At 22.0% G+C, this 14272-nt stretch overlaps 1 protein-coding gene across 1 annotated transcript in view; it reads left to right on the top strand.

The window, feature by feature from the left end:
• Nucleotides 1–14272, top strand: part of LOC117170770 (5'-AMP-activated protein kinase catalytic subunit alpha-2) — a 51070-nt gene that overhangs the window by 12932 nt on the left and 23866 nt on the right. Inside the window, exons 5-7 of the mRNA XM_033357808.1 lie at nt 1557–1763; nt 6725–6830; nt 12493–12827. Coding sequence (XP_033213699.1) covers nt 1557–1763; nt 6725–6830; nt 12493–12827 — 648 coding nt within the window. The remainder of the gene's footprint in view (nt 1–1556; nt 1764–6724; nt 6831–12492; nt 12828–14272) is intronic.

Here is a 14272-nt window from a genome sequence, read left to right as displayed (position 1 = left end):
TTTGGATTGAAAATTCATCTTTTTGGTTTTTAAAATTAAACTTTGCCAGTTTCAGATTCATAATTCTAGTTAAAAATTCATCACTTTGTTTAAAAATGAAAACATTAGTTTTAAGTCGATTTTTAATTGAATATTTACAGAATATTAAATATTACAGTTAAAACTGTTGAAAATTTGTTGCTTTTTTGTCTAAAAATTTTGTTTCCACTGAAAATGAAACTATTTAATTTTTTGTTGCTAGTTTTTCTTTTTTAATTGAAAATTCATCTTTTTGGTTTTTAAAATTAAACTTTTCCAGTTTCAGATTCATAATTCTAGTTAAAAATTCATAATTTTTTTTAAAAATGAAAATATTAGTTTTAAATCAATTTTCAAATGAATATTTACAGAATATTTAAGTATTACATTTGAAACTGTTGAAAATTTGTTGCTTATTTGTCTAAAATTCGGGTTTTTTCCACTGAAAATGAAATTATTTAATTTTTTTCACATTTTATATTTTTTAATTGAAAATTCATATATTTTGTTGAAAATTCGTCTTTTTGGTAGAAATTAATTTGGTTTGAAAATCCGTTTTTTTTCGTAGAAATGAATCATTTCAATTGAAAATTAACCTTTTTTGTTTAAATTTAAATATAATTCTAACAATGTTAATATTTATTAATTAAAATTTCATGTTTGTTTAAAATTTAACTAATCCATTTAAAGATTCATCATTTTAGTTGAAAACTCATCTCTTTGGTGGAACATTAATATTTTAATTGAAAATTGAACTATTTCATTTTTTGGTGACAATTTATCTTTTTTCAGTTGAAAATTTAATGTTTTAGTTTAGAACTCATTTTTTTTGTTGAAATTTTAACAATTCCAGTTAAAGATTCGTCATTTTACTTAAAAATTATTCTTCTTTGTTTAAAATTCTACTATTCTAAACTAATATTCATCATTTTACTTATAAATTAATATTTTTTGTTTAAAATTGAAATATTCCGGTCGCAGATTTATAATTTTAGTTTAAAATTCATCTCTTTGGTTGAAAATTTTGTTTTTTAATTGAAGATTTAACTATTAAATTTTTGGTTGACATTTTATCTGTTTTTTTGTTGTTGTTTGAAAATCATTTTCTCAACTCTGAATTTAAATATTCCATTTTTAATTGAAAAAATATATTTTTTAGTTCAAAATTCTACTATTTAGTTAAAAGTTGTTTTTTTTTTATTTAAACATTTAATTATTTCTCTGAAAATTCATTCATTTCACCTAAATATACATTGAATTTAAAGTATACAAAAATAAAACAAAAATTTGTTTAAATTATTATTTAATTATTTAATTAATTGATGGTGCTAATATGTTTAAGAATATCTTCTAATATAATTTATCAAAGTTTTCTAAATTAAGCATATTAATTGAATTCCCAGAAACTGAAGAAAAATCCATTATTTATAATAAATTAGTGAATCTGTATACGTATTCCGAGTCGATTGTTTAAAAAATTCCAAATATAAATAATAATTTTGTGTTGAACAAGTTAGATTGTTTAAATTTTTTTTAAGGTCTGTCGAATATGATGATGGACGGAGAATTTCTCAGGACCTCCTGTGGATCGCCAAATTATGCTGCACCGGAAGTAATTTCCGGAAAATTGTACGCTGGTCCGGAAGTCGACATTTGGTCTTGTGGCGTTATTTTATATGCACTTTTGTGTGGTACTTTACCATTCGACGACGAGCATGTGCCTACTCTTTTCCGGAAAATTAAATGTGAGTCATTTGATTTTAGTATTATATATTTCAGATTTCACACTCTTTTTTCGTATTCTCCTCTTTTCACCTTTTAAAAAAATCCTCTTTATACCCTCCATTTTTAAGAAACTACCCTTTTTTCTTCGTTTTTTAGTTTAAACATGAATTAAATTAATAGAAACAAATTAGAAAATCCATCTATTTTTGCATAAAAATTCATTTGTTTTAGTTAAAAAATTCTTTTTTTATATTTTGGGTCCAAAATTCATCTCGTTTGATCAAAAATTCAAATGTTTTGTTCAAAATTAATTTTTTTTTAACATTTAACTGTTTTGCTGAAAATTCAACTAAAACTTGAAAATTTCACAATTTAGTTAACAAGTTTTTTTTGTTTTTGACTGAAAATTCTTTCTCAATTGCAAAGTGGTTTTGATTTGAAAACTTATTTAATTTAAGTTAACTATTTGATTGAAAATTCAATTATTTTCTGAAAATTAGTTTAGAAATCGTTGAAATATTTATTTTTAGGTTGAATATCAAACTGTTTTGTAAGGCTTTAGAATTCGTCTTTTTCATTTTTAAATTCAAAAATTTAGTTTAACTTTTTTTTTATCTAGCCTGGAAAATCTGTTTTGGTTAAAAATTGAATTATTTTGTTTAAAAGTAATCTTTTTGGTTTAAACATTTATCTTTGTAAGGTAAGAATTTAAATTTGAGTGAAAGTAAACTTTTTTGTTGAAAATCCGTCTTTTAATGTTGAAAATTTAAATTGTTTAGTAATAAGTGCGTCTTTTTACCTTAAAAATTCATCTTTTTAGCTTGAAAGCACATATTTTTTCTTGTTTAAAATGAAATTATTTGGTATAAAATCAACAAATTGTTGAAAATTAATATTCTTATATTAAAAAGTCAGCTGTTTTGTAGAAAATTCGTCTTCTTGGCCTGAAAAGTCGTCTTTTCGGGTTAAAAATCCAAAAAATTGATTAAATTTTTTTGTTCTTGACTGAAATTTTTTTTTTTGTCAAAAATTTAATTTTTCTGGTAAAAATCCGTCTTTAGTATGAATATTAATCTATATATGATCGAAAATTTAATTGTTTTGTCAAAAAATCGTCTTCGTGGCTTGAAAATTTGTCAATTTGGTTTAATTTCTTTTTTTTCTGCACTCAAAAATATTTCTGAGTTCGAAATTAATATCCATTTTTTATTGATTATTCCATTTTTGGTTGAAAATGTATCTTTTTTATTTCAAAATTAAACTATTTGGTTAAAAGTTCAGATTTTTCGTAAAAAATTCGTCTTCTAGGTTTCAAAATTCGTCTTTTTATGTGTAAAATTCGTCATTTTGTTTTAGAAATTCATCTTTGTAATTTGAAGATTTAACTGGTTTGTAAAAAATTCTTCCTTTTGTATTGAAAATTCAATAATTTGGTTATTTTATTTTCTTGAATAAAAGATCTTTCTAGTCAAAAATTTGATTCTTTTGTTGAAAATTTATCTTTTGGTAAGGAATCAATTTTTTCACCTTGAAAATTTAATTGTGGTTATAAATTAATTGAAAATTTAACTATTCCATTTTTCATTAAGAATTTATCTTTTTTATTTGCAAATTAAAATATTGAGTTGGAAATTTAACTGTTTTTAGAAACTTCATCTTATTTTTCTTTAAAATTCTTCTTTTTTGTTTAAAATTCAACAATTTGGTCGATTTTTTTTTCTTTCTTGACTAAAAAACCTTTCTAGATTGAAAATTCAATTCTTTTGTTGAAACTTCGTCTTTTTGTATTGAAAATTCAACAATTTTGTTACTTTTTCTTTCTTGAATAAAAGATCTTTCTAGTCGAAAATTTGATTCTTTTGTTGAATATTCGTCTTTTAGTTCGAAAAATCGTCTTTTTGGGTTAAAAATTCAACAGTTTGTTTGTGCATTTTTTTTTCTTTATTGACTAGAAAATATTTTTGGGATAAAAATGTAAATCTTTTGGTGAAAATCCGTCTTTTAGGTCCGAAAATTCATCTTTGTGTTTTGAAAATAAACCGTTTCGTAAAAAATTCGTTTTTTTATTGGTTAAAATTAAATTTTTTAAACTGAAAATTGAACTATTTCATTTTTAGTTAAAAATTTATCTTTTTTATTTGACAATTCAACTATGTTGTTGGAAATTTAACTGTTTTTAGAAAATTCGTCTTATTTCCCTTTAAAGTTCGTCTTTTTTGTTTAAAATTCAACAATTTTGTCGATTTTTTTGGAATGAAAATTGAACTTTTCCATTTTTCGTTAAGAATTTGTCTTTTTCATTTGAAAATTGAACTATTTGGTTGAAAATTTAATTGTTTTGTACGAAATTCGTTTTCTTGGTTTAAAAATTTGTCTTTCTGTGTTGAAAATTCGACTTTTGGGCTTAAACATTAATTTTTTTATTTGAAGATTCAACTGTTTTGTAGAAAATTCGTCTTTTTCTATTGAAAATTCAAAAGTTTGGTCAAATTTCCTTTTTTTCTTGACTAAAAAATCTTTACAAGATGAAAATAATTTTTGGAGTTTGAAAATTTAATTCTTTCGTTGAAACTTCGTCTGTTTGTACTGAAAATTCAACAATTTGGTTTCTTTTTTTTTCATGAATAAAAGATTTTTCTAGTCGAAAATTTGATTCTTTTGTTGAAAATTTGTGTTTTTGTAAGGAATCAATTTTTTCAGTTTGAAGATTTAACTATTTTGTAAAAATATCGTATTTTTGGATTAAAAATACGTCTATTTTGGTTTAAAATTCAACAGTTTGATTGCATTTTTTTTCTTTCTTGACTGATAAATCTTTTTAGGATAAAAATGTAATTCTTTTGGTGAAAACTCCTCTTTTAGGTCCGAACATTTATTTTTGTATTCTGAAAATTCAACCGTTTGGTAAAAAATTCGTTTTTTGCTTGGTTAAAATTACATTTTTTAAACTAAAAATTTAACTATTCCATTTTTGGTTAAGAATGTTTCTTTTTTATTTGATAATTTAACGATTTGGTTGGAAATTAAACTGTTTTTAGAAAATTCAACAATTTGGATGAATTTTCTAAAAACTTTCTTTACCGAAAAATCATTCTTGGTTAAAAATTAAATTCTTTTTTGATGAAAATTCGTCTTTTTTGTTTAAAAATTTTGTTTTAAAAATTTTTGTTTAAAAAAAAATTTAAAAATTTTTTGTTTAAAAATTTAATTCTTTTGTTGAAATTTCGTCTTTTTGTTTTGAACATTCAGCTTTGCAATTTGAACATTTAAATGTTTTGTAGATATTTCGTATTTGTGGATTAAAAATTTGTCTTTTAATGTCAAACATTTTTTAAAAAATTTAATTTTTTTCTTTCTTGACTAAAAAATATTTCTTACTTAAAAATTAAATTCTTTCTTTGAAAAATTGTCTTTTTGGTTTATACATTTATCTTTCTAGTTGGAAAATTCAACTTTTCTAAAGAAAATTCGTCTACATGGTTTGAAAATTCGTCTTTTTGTGTTGAAAATTCAACAGTTTCATTGAATTCTTTACTTTTTTGACTGAAAAATCTTTCTCAGTTAAAAATATAATTCTTTTGTTGAAAATTAATTTTTTTGGGTCAAACATTCATCTTTCCAAATGAAAAATGAACGGAAACTTAATTATTCCTATTGAAAATGTAACTATTCTAGTTGAAAGTTGAACTTTTTTGTTGAATTTTCAACTAAGAAAGTGAATCCTCAATCGAAAAGATGAATTTTCTACCAAAAAGAACGAATTGTCAACTAAAAAATATCATTTTTGCACCAAAAATTGAATAGTTGAATAGTAGATTTTCAGTTTTAAAAAAATAATTTTCAGTTCATTTTTCAATCAAAGAAGGGAATTTGCAAATGAAAATGATGAATTTTCAATCAAAAAAATTAGTTTTGAATTAATTTTCAAACCAGAAGATTAATATCTATAAAAAAGTACGAATTTTCAACTAAAAAAGATAATTTTTTTAAACAAAAAATTGAGTAGTTAAATTTTTTATTAAAAAAACTGGGTTGAAAATTAATCTTTTTTGTTGAAAATTTAACTATTCCGGTTAAAACTTTAACTATTTTGTTGATTATTTTTAAATTGGATGAAAATGAATCTCGGTTATTCAAAATTAAATTTTTTGGTTGAAAATTCCCCTCCTTGATTGAAACATAAACTGGAAATTAATTTTTTCTGGTAAAAATTGAACTATTCCAGTTGAAAGTTCATTTTTTTATTAATTTTTTTAAATTGATCATTTGTTTGATTTTTATTTTCTATCGCGACTGAAAAATATTTCTTGGTTGAAAATTAAACTTTTTGTAGAAAATTTGTCTTCTTGGCTTGAAAAATTGTCTTTTTTTGTCGAAAATTCTACAATTTAGACGCATTTTTTTCGTTTTTGGTTAAAAAAATTTTCTTTGTTGAAAATTCAATTCTTTTGTTGAATTTGTTCTTTTTTTAAATTTTTTGTTCTCTTTCTAGACTGAAAAATCTTTCTTGGTTAACAATTCAATTCTGACGTTTAAAAATCGTCTTTTTGATTTAAGTATTCATGTTTGTAGTTTAAAAATCCAACTGTTTTGTAGAGAATTCAATTCATTTTTTTTTAAATCGTCTTTTTGATTAGAAAATTCGTCTTTGTAATTTGAAAATTATACTGTTTTGTAGAAAATTCGTTTTTTTAGCTGGAAATTTAACCATTTGGATGAATTTTTTCTCTTTTTTAATTGGAAAATCATTCTTGGTTGAAAATTTAATTCTTTTGTTAAAATTCGTCATTTTTACATGGAAATTTAATTATTTGGTTGGATCTACATTATTTTATTTAAGAGAATTTATTCCCCCATTATTCTCTTATTTTTGTCCAAAATCGCTCTATTTTCCCTTTTTTTGAGAGAGAATTTGGAGCTGTGAAGTCTGGAATTGCAATAATTTAATTATGGAGATAAAAAAATAATCTGAAATTTTCAGCGGGTATTTTTCCCATTCCCGAGTATTTGAACAAAACGGTCGTGAGTCTCCTTTGTCACATGTTGCAAGTAGATCCCATGAAACGTGCTACTATTGAAGACATCAAGTAAGTCCTCTCAAATTTGAAATTAATTTTTTTTTTACTGAAAATTTAACTATTCTATTTATAATTATATTCATTTTCTTGAAAATTCATTTTTTTTTTTCGTAGAAAATTAATTTTATTGAGTTAAAATTCATACTTTTTATTAAAAAATCGACAGTTTTTTTTTTAAATTCTCTCTCTTGACTATAAAATATTTTGTTGTTGAAAAATTAACTCTTGTTGAGCATTCATGTTTTTTGGTTCAATTCAAATGTTTTTGATCAAAAATGAAAATCTTTTTGAGTTAAAATATCAACTACTATATTTTTATTTCAGAAAACTTTTTTTGTGATAAAAATTTAATTACTTAGATAAAAATTAAACTATTTTGTTAAAAATTAATTTACTTTGTTGAAAATTCGTTTTTCGTTTAGCTGAAAAATTATTTTTTTTTTTACTGAAAATTTAACTGTGTCTAATTTTGCTTAAAATTACATAGTTTTAAATTAAAAATTTTAATATCTGATTGCAAATTCATGCATTTTGTTGATAATTAATCTTTTTTTTTTTTTTTGAAAATTCATCATTTTAGGTAAAAATTTTCTCTCCTTGGTTGAAAAATGAAAGGAACCTTCATTTTTTTATAAAAATGTAACTATTCCAGTTGAAAGTTAAACTTTTTTGTTGATTTTTGTTGTTGCTGAAAATTATTTTTTTTTTTCAACTAAAAATGTAACTATTTCATTTGAATATTCCATCACTTTAGTTAAATTTTGTATTACAAAATCATCTTTTTTATTTGAAAATTCAAGTATCCAATTAAAAATTCATATATTTTTTTTACAATTTATACTTTTTGGTAGAAAATTAATCTTCCTTTAGAATTAATTCGTTTAGAATTCATCTTTTTTCGAATGAAAATTTAATAACTTGATTTAAAATTCATATTTTGATTGGAAAATTCCTGTCTTTGGTTGGAAAATGAGTTCAAAATTAATTTTTTATTCTGAAAATTGAACTATTCCAATTGAAAGTACCTTTTTTTTGTTAATTTTTTTAAATGAAAATTTAATTATTCAATTTTTTAACCAAGACTGATTTTTTAAATTTGAAAATTCAAGTTACTGATTGAAAATTCCTCTTTTTTCTGAAAAATTCTACCATTCTTTAACCATTTTTTCTCTCTCTTGACTGAAAAATCTTTCCTGGTTGAAAATCCAACTCAAGTTGACAATTCGCCTTTCTGGTTCAATTCAATTGTTTTTTATTACAAATCAAAATCTTTCTTTGTTAACAATTTATTTTCTTGGTTGAAAATTCATAATTTTAATGGAAAATTCCTCTCTCAGGTTAAAAAATAAGTTGAATATTAATGTTTTTCTAAAAAAAATTTAACTATTCCAGTTGAAAGTTCAACTCTTTTGTTGAAATTTTTTATTTTATTTCATTTAATTTTTTTAAACTGAAAATGTAACTTTTTTAATTGAATACTCAATCATTTTAGTTAAGAATTTATCTGTTTAATTGAACATTATTTTTTTTAATTAACAATTTAACTACTTAATTTTTGGTTTGAAAAATTATTTTTTTTAATTGAAAATTCTTATTTTTTGATAGAAATTAATCTTCTGGGTTGAAGATTAATCTTTTTTGTTAAAAATTTAACTTTTCCGGTTAAAAATTTAACTATTTTGTTGTTTATTTTTTATTTGGATGAAAATAAAGCTCTGTTATTCAAAATTAATTTTTTTGGTTGAAAATTCATCATTTTAATTAGAAAATTCCCCTCTTTGATTGTGAAATGAACTGAAAATTAATTTTTTCTACTGAAAATTGAACTATTCCAGTTAAAATTTGAACTTTTTTTGTTGATTTTGTTGTTACTGAAAATTATCTTCTTTTTTTAAACTGAAAATCTAACTCCTTCAATTCAATATTCTATCATTTTAGTTGAAAATTCATCTCTTTGGTTGAACATTAATTTTCTTAACCGAAAATTTACTATTCAATTTTTCGTTCAAAAATGATATTTTTTAGTTGAAAATTCGTTCTTTTTGGTAGAAAATTAATCTTCTCGATTGAAGATTCACATTCTTGGTTGAAAATTCAACAGTTAAAAAAAAATAATTTCTCTCTTAGCTGAAAAATTCTTCTTAAGTGAAAAGTCACATTTTTTGGTTGAATTCAACTGTTTTTTATGACAAATTAAGATCTTTTTTAGTTGAAATTTTAACTACTGCATTTTTCGTTTAGAACTCATCTTTTTCGAAATGAAAATATAGCTACTTGGATGAAAATTAAACTCTTTTGTTAAAAGTTAATTTTCTTGGTTGAAAATTCATCTCTTTCGTTGGAAAATAAACTATTCTGTTGAAAATCCTTCGTTTTTTTAGCTGAAAATTAATTTTTTACTGGAAATTTAACTATTCTAGTTGAAACTTCAACTATTTTGTTGATTTTTTTTTATTGAAAATTTTTTTTTTAATTGAAAGTGTTCCAGTTAAATATTCCATCATTCTGCTTAAAAATTTATCTCTTTGCTTGAAATTTAATTATTCAATTATTGGTTCAAAAATGACTTTTTTTAGTTGAAAATTCGTTGTTTTTAATTGTAGAAATTATTTTTTTGGTTGAAAATTAATCTTTTCGTTTAAAAATTTAACTATTCTGATTAAAAGTTGAATTATTTTGTTAAAAATTAATTTTTTATATAAACTGACAATGTAACTAATTCAGTTAAATATTCCATCATTTTAGTTAAAAATTCATCTCTGATTGAAATTTAACAATTTAATTTTTGGTTTCAAAATAATTTTTTTATTTGGAATTTCGTCTTTTTTGGTAGAAATTAATCTTCTTTGTTCAAAAATGCATCTCTTTCTGGTTGAAATTTAACTATTAAATTTTGGGATGAAAATTGTTTTTTTAAGTTGAAAATTCGTTGTTTTTGTGTAGAAATTAATTTTTTTGGTTGAAAATTAATCTACTTTTTGAAAATTAATTTTTTGTTTAAACTGAAAATGTAACTAATCCAGTTAAATATTCCATCATTTTAGTTATAAATTAATCTTTCTGGTTAAAATTTAAATATTAAAATTTTGATACAAAACTTTTTTTTTTTTAGTTGAAAAATCGCCATTTTTCCTAGAAATTATTCGTCTGGGTTGAAAATTCATCTCTTTGGTTGAAATTTAACCATTAAATTTTTTGTTTAAAATTATTTTTCCAAGTTGAAAATTCGTTGTTTTTTTTGTAGAAATTAACTATTTTTTTTTGAAAATTAATCTAAATTTTGAACTATTTTGTTGAAAATTAATTTTTTGTTTAAACTGAAAATGTAACCAATCGAGTTAAATATTCCACCCTTTTAGTTTAAAATTCATCTCTTTGGTTGAAATTTAACAATTTAATTTTTGGTTTAAAAATAATTTTATTTTTTGTTGATATTCGTTTTTTTTTTTTTGTAGAAATTAATCTTCTTTGTTGAAAATTCATCTTGTTGGTTGAGATTTAGCTATTAAATTTTTGGTTCAAAATTATTTTTTTAAGTTGAAAATTCGTTGTTTTTTGTTTGTTTGTTGAAACTAATTTTTTTGGTTGAAAATTAATATTTTGTTAAAAAATTTAACTATTCCGATTAAAACTTTAACTTATCTAGTTAAATATTGCATCATTTTACTTAAAAATTAATCTTTTTGGTTTACAATTTAACTATTCCGGTCCCAATTTTAAATATTTTGTTGCATTTTTCATTTGTTAAAAATTAATTTTTTGTTTGAACTGAAAATGTAACCAATCCAGTTAAATATTCCATCATTTTAATTAAAATTTCATCTCTTTGGTTGAGTATTAATTTTTTTACTGAAACTTCAACTATTCAGTTTTTGGTGCAAAAATTATATTTGTTTAGTGAAAAATTCACTTTTTTGGTAGGGATATTAATCTTTTTGCTTGAAAATTTAACTATTCCGATTCAAAATTCAACTATATTGTTGAATTTTTTGTTTGTGGAAAATAGTTTTGTTTTTAAACTGAAAATTTAACTAATCTAGTTAAATATTTAATAATTTTAGTTAAAAATTCATCTCTGGTTGAAATTTAACAACATAATTTTACGTTTAAAAATAATTTTTTTAAGTTGAAAATTTGTTGTTTCTTTTTGTAGAAATTAATTTTTGTTGTTGAAAATTAATCTTTTTGTTTAAAAATTTAACTGTTCCGATTGAAACTTCAACTATTTTGTTCAAAATTAATTTTTTGTTAATATCTCTGGTTCCTAGAAATTATTCGTCTTGGTTGAAAATTCATCTTTTTGGTTGAAATTTAACTATTAAATTTTGGGTTGAAAATTGATTTTTTTAAATTGAAAATTCGTTGTTTTTTTGTAGAAATTAATTTTTTTGTTTAAATATTAATCTTTTTGTTTAAAAATCTAACTATTCCGATTAAAACTTTAACTATTTTGTTAAAAATTAATTTTATGATTAAACTGAAAATGTAACTAATCGAGTTAAATATTCCATCATTTTAGTTTAAAATTCATCTCTTTGGTTAAAATTTAACAATTTAATTTTTGGTTTAAAAATAATTTTTTGTTGGAAATTCGTCTTTTTTGGCGGAAATTAATCTTTTTTGTTGAAAATTCGTCTCTTTGGTTGAGATTTAACTATTAAATTTTTGGTTCAAAATTGTTTTTTTAAGTTGAAAATTCGTTGTTTTTTTTTTGTAGAATTTAATTTTGTTTGCAAATTAATCTTTTTGTTTAAAAAATAAACTAATCCAATTAAAACTTTAACTATTTCGTTAAAAATCTATTTAATTTGTGAACTAAAAATGTAACTAATCCAATTAAATATTCCATCAATTTGCTTAAAAATTAATCTCTTTAATTGAAATTTAATTATTCAATTTTTTGGTACAAAAATGATTTTTTCTTTTTGGTTAAAAAATCGCCTTTTTCCTAGAAATTATTCGTCTGGATTGAAAATTCATCTTTTTGGTTGACAATTTAATTATTCCGGTGAAAACTTTAAATACTTTGTTGTATTTTTTTTTTTTTTGAAAATCAATTTCATTTTTTAAACTGTAAAAGTAACCAATCCAGTTAAATATTCCATTATTTTAGTTGAAAATTCATCTCTTTGTAAAATGATTTGATGAAACAAATCAATCCTTTCTTCGGCCGTTGATATTTATTGATTTCAAATCGTAGATTTCAAATTATTTATGTCTTACGGTCCAATCGTAAATCGAAAAAATAAATATGAGTCAAAAAAACATGTTCTTCGAAACTCAGATATTTATTTAATAGAAAAAACTCCTTTCAAAACTTCCTGACGTTTCAGTACACATGCGTACCTTTTTCAAAGTTTCTTAAACCTAAATAATTATATTAAAAATTAGTAATTTTAGTACGAACAAATATGATGGATAATTACGTAGATTTGAATACATTGTTACCTGAATTGATGATAGTTTAAATAGTCAAACAGATCAATTTTCAGTGAAAAAAAAAAAATTTCGATTTACGATTGGACCGTAAGACATAAATAATTTGAAATCTACGATTTGAAATCAATTCATCTCTTTGGTTCAAGATTCATGTTTTTTTTTTTCTCCTAACTTTTATAGTTTACATTTTAATATTGTCACAGAATAAAAGGGTGATTTTCCATTCTTTCAGAAAACACGAGTGGTTTCAAAAAGATCTGCCCACTTATTTATTCCCCTCGCCGGTCGAGCAAGATTCTTCTGTAATCGATATTGATGCTGTGAACGAAGTTTGCGAGAAATTCAACGTGAAGGAGTCGGAAGTTCATTCTGCCTTGCTCAGCTGTGATCCTCACGATCAATTGGCCATTGCCTACCATCTTATCATAGACAACAAGAGAATTGCAGATGAGGCGGCGAAAGCCGAGCTGAAGGACTTTTACGTTGCTTCGAGTCCTCCTCCGGTTGCTTTCAGTCCCAGTGATTCGAACAACAGTCCTCTGCGACCTCATCCTGAGAGAATTGCTCGTAAGTTTTACAAAAATAGAATCATTTTATTAGGAGACACATTTTCTTCTAAAATTTTAAGATTTCAAGTCATAAAGACGAATTTTGGAAAGAAAAAGAGAAAAAAAATGAATCTAGAACCAAAAAATATGCATTTTCTAACAAAATAATTCAAATTTTCTACCTAAAATAACAATTTTTTAATAAAATAAGTAAATTTTTAACTGAAAAAGATCCATTCACTAGAGAAAAAAAAAAAGAAATAACAAAAGTGATGAATTTTCAACCAAAAAGATTACGTGTCCATGAAACAATTTTCAATGAAAAATGGAATAGTTCAGAATTAATTTTCAATGAACAAAAACTAATTGTCAATCAAAAAAATGAAATTTCAAACAGAAGGATTCATTTTCTACCGAAAAAGAATAATTCTAATAGGTTGGGACGAAAAAAAGTAAATTGGTTCTTTAAATTTGAAAAAATTCATTTTCAATTTAAAAAAAAAACAACTATTTTTCCACCAAAGAAATGAAATTTTATCTTTTATTTTATTTTTTTTTATGAAATTTTATTTTATTTAATGTAATTTTAATGCTTCAACAAAAAATATATTTTGTGAGCAAATACATGAATTTTCTACCCAGAAGATAAATTTTCGACTGAAAAACGAACATTTCGACAAAAAAATGTAGTAACATTTCTTGTTTAAAAAGTTAAATTTTAATCAAAGAAACCAATTTTCAATAAAAAAGATGAATTTTCTACCAAAAAAGAATAATTTTTAACATAATACATGAAATTTATACCAAATATTCTAATTTCTAATTCAATTTTTAACCTATTATTTACATTTTCAACTTAATAGTTAAATTTTCTACGAAACAAAATTAATTTTGTTGAAATGAAATTTTAACCCAAAAGATTGATGTTCTACCAAAAATGCATTTTTTGGTTGACATTTTTTTCTATTAACTGAAAATTTAACTCTTGAAATTGCATATTTCATTATTTCAGTTAAAAATTTTTGTAACTGAAAATTTAACCAATTTATTTTTTGATCAAAAATGAATGTTTTTTAGTTTAAAATTCGTATTTTTTATGGAAGATTAATTTTTCGAATAAAAATAATTTTTTAACTGAAATTTAAATTTTTTCAATTGAATATTCTATTATTTTAGTTGAAAATTCATCTATTTGGTTGAACATTAATTTTTGTAACTGAAAATTTAACTATTTATTTTTTGATTAAAAATTTATGTTTTTTAGTTTAAAATTCGTATTTTGTATGGAAGATTAATTTTTTGGATTAAAAATTTGTTTGTTAACTGAAATGTTAATTATACAATTGAATATTCTATTATTTCAGTTGAAAATTCATCTATTTGGTTGAACATTAATTTTTGTAACTGAAAATTTAACCATTTATTTTTTTATTAAAAATGTATGTTTTTTAGTTTAAAATTCGT

The sequence above is a fragment of the Belonocnema kinseyi genome, chromosome 4 (assembly GCF_010883055.1).
Source record: "Belonocnema kinseyi isolate 2016_QV_RU_SX_M_011 chromosome 4, B_treatae_v1, whole genome shotgun sequence".
NCBI lineage: Eukaryota > Metazoa > Arthropoda > Insecta > Hymenoptera > Cynipidae > Belonocnema > Belonocnema kinseyi.
This window is presented reverse-complemented; position numbering and strand designations above follow the sequence as displayed.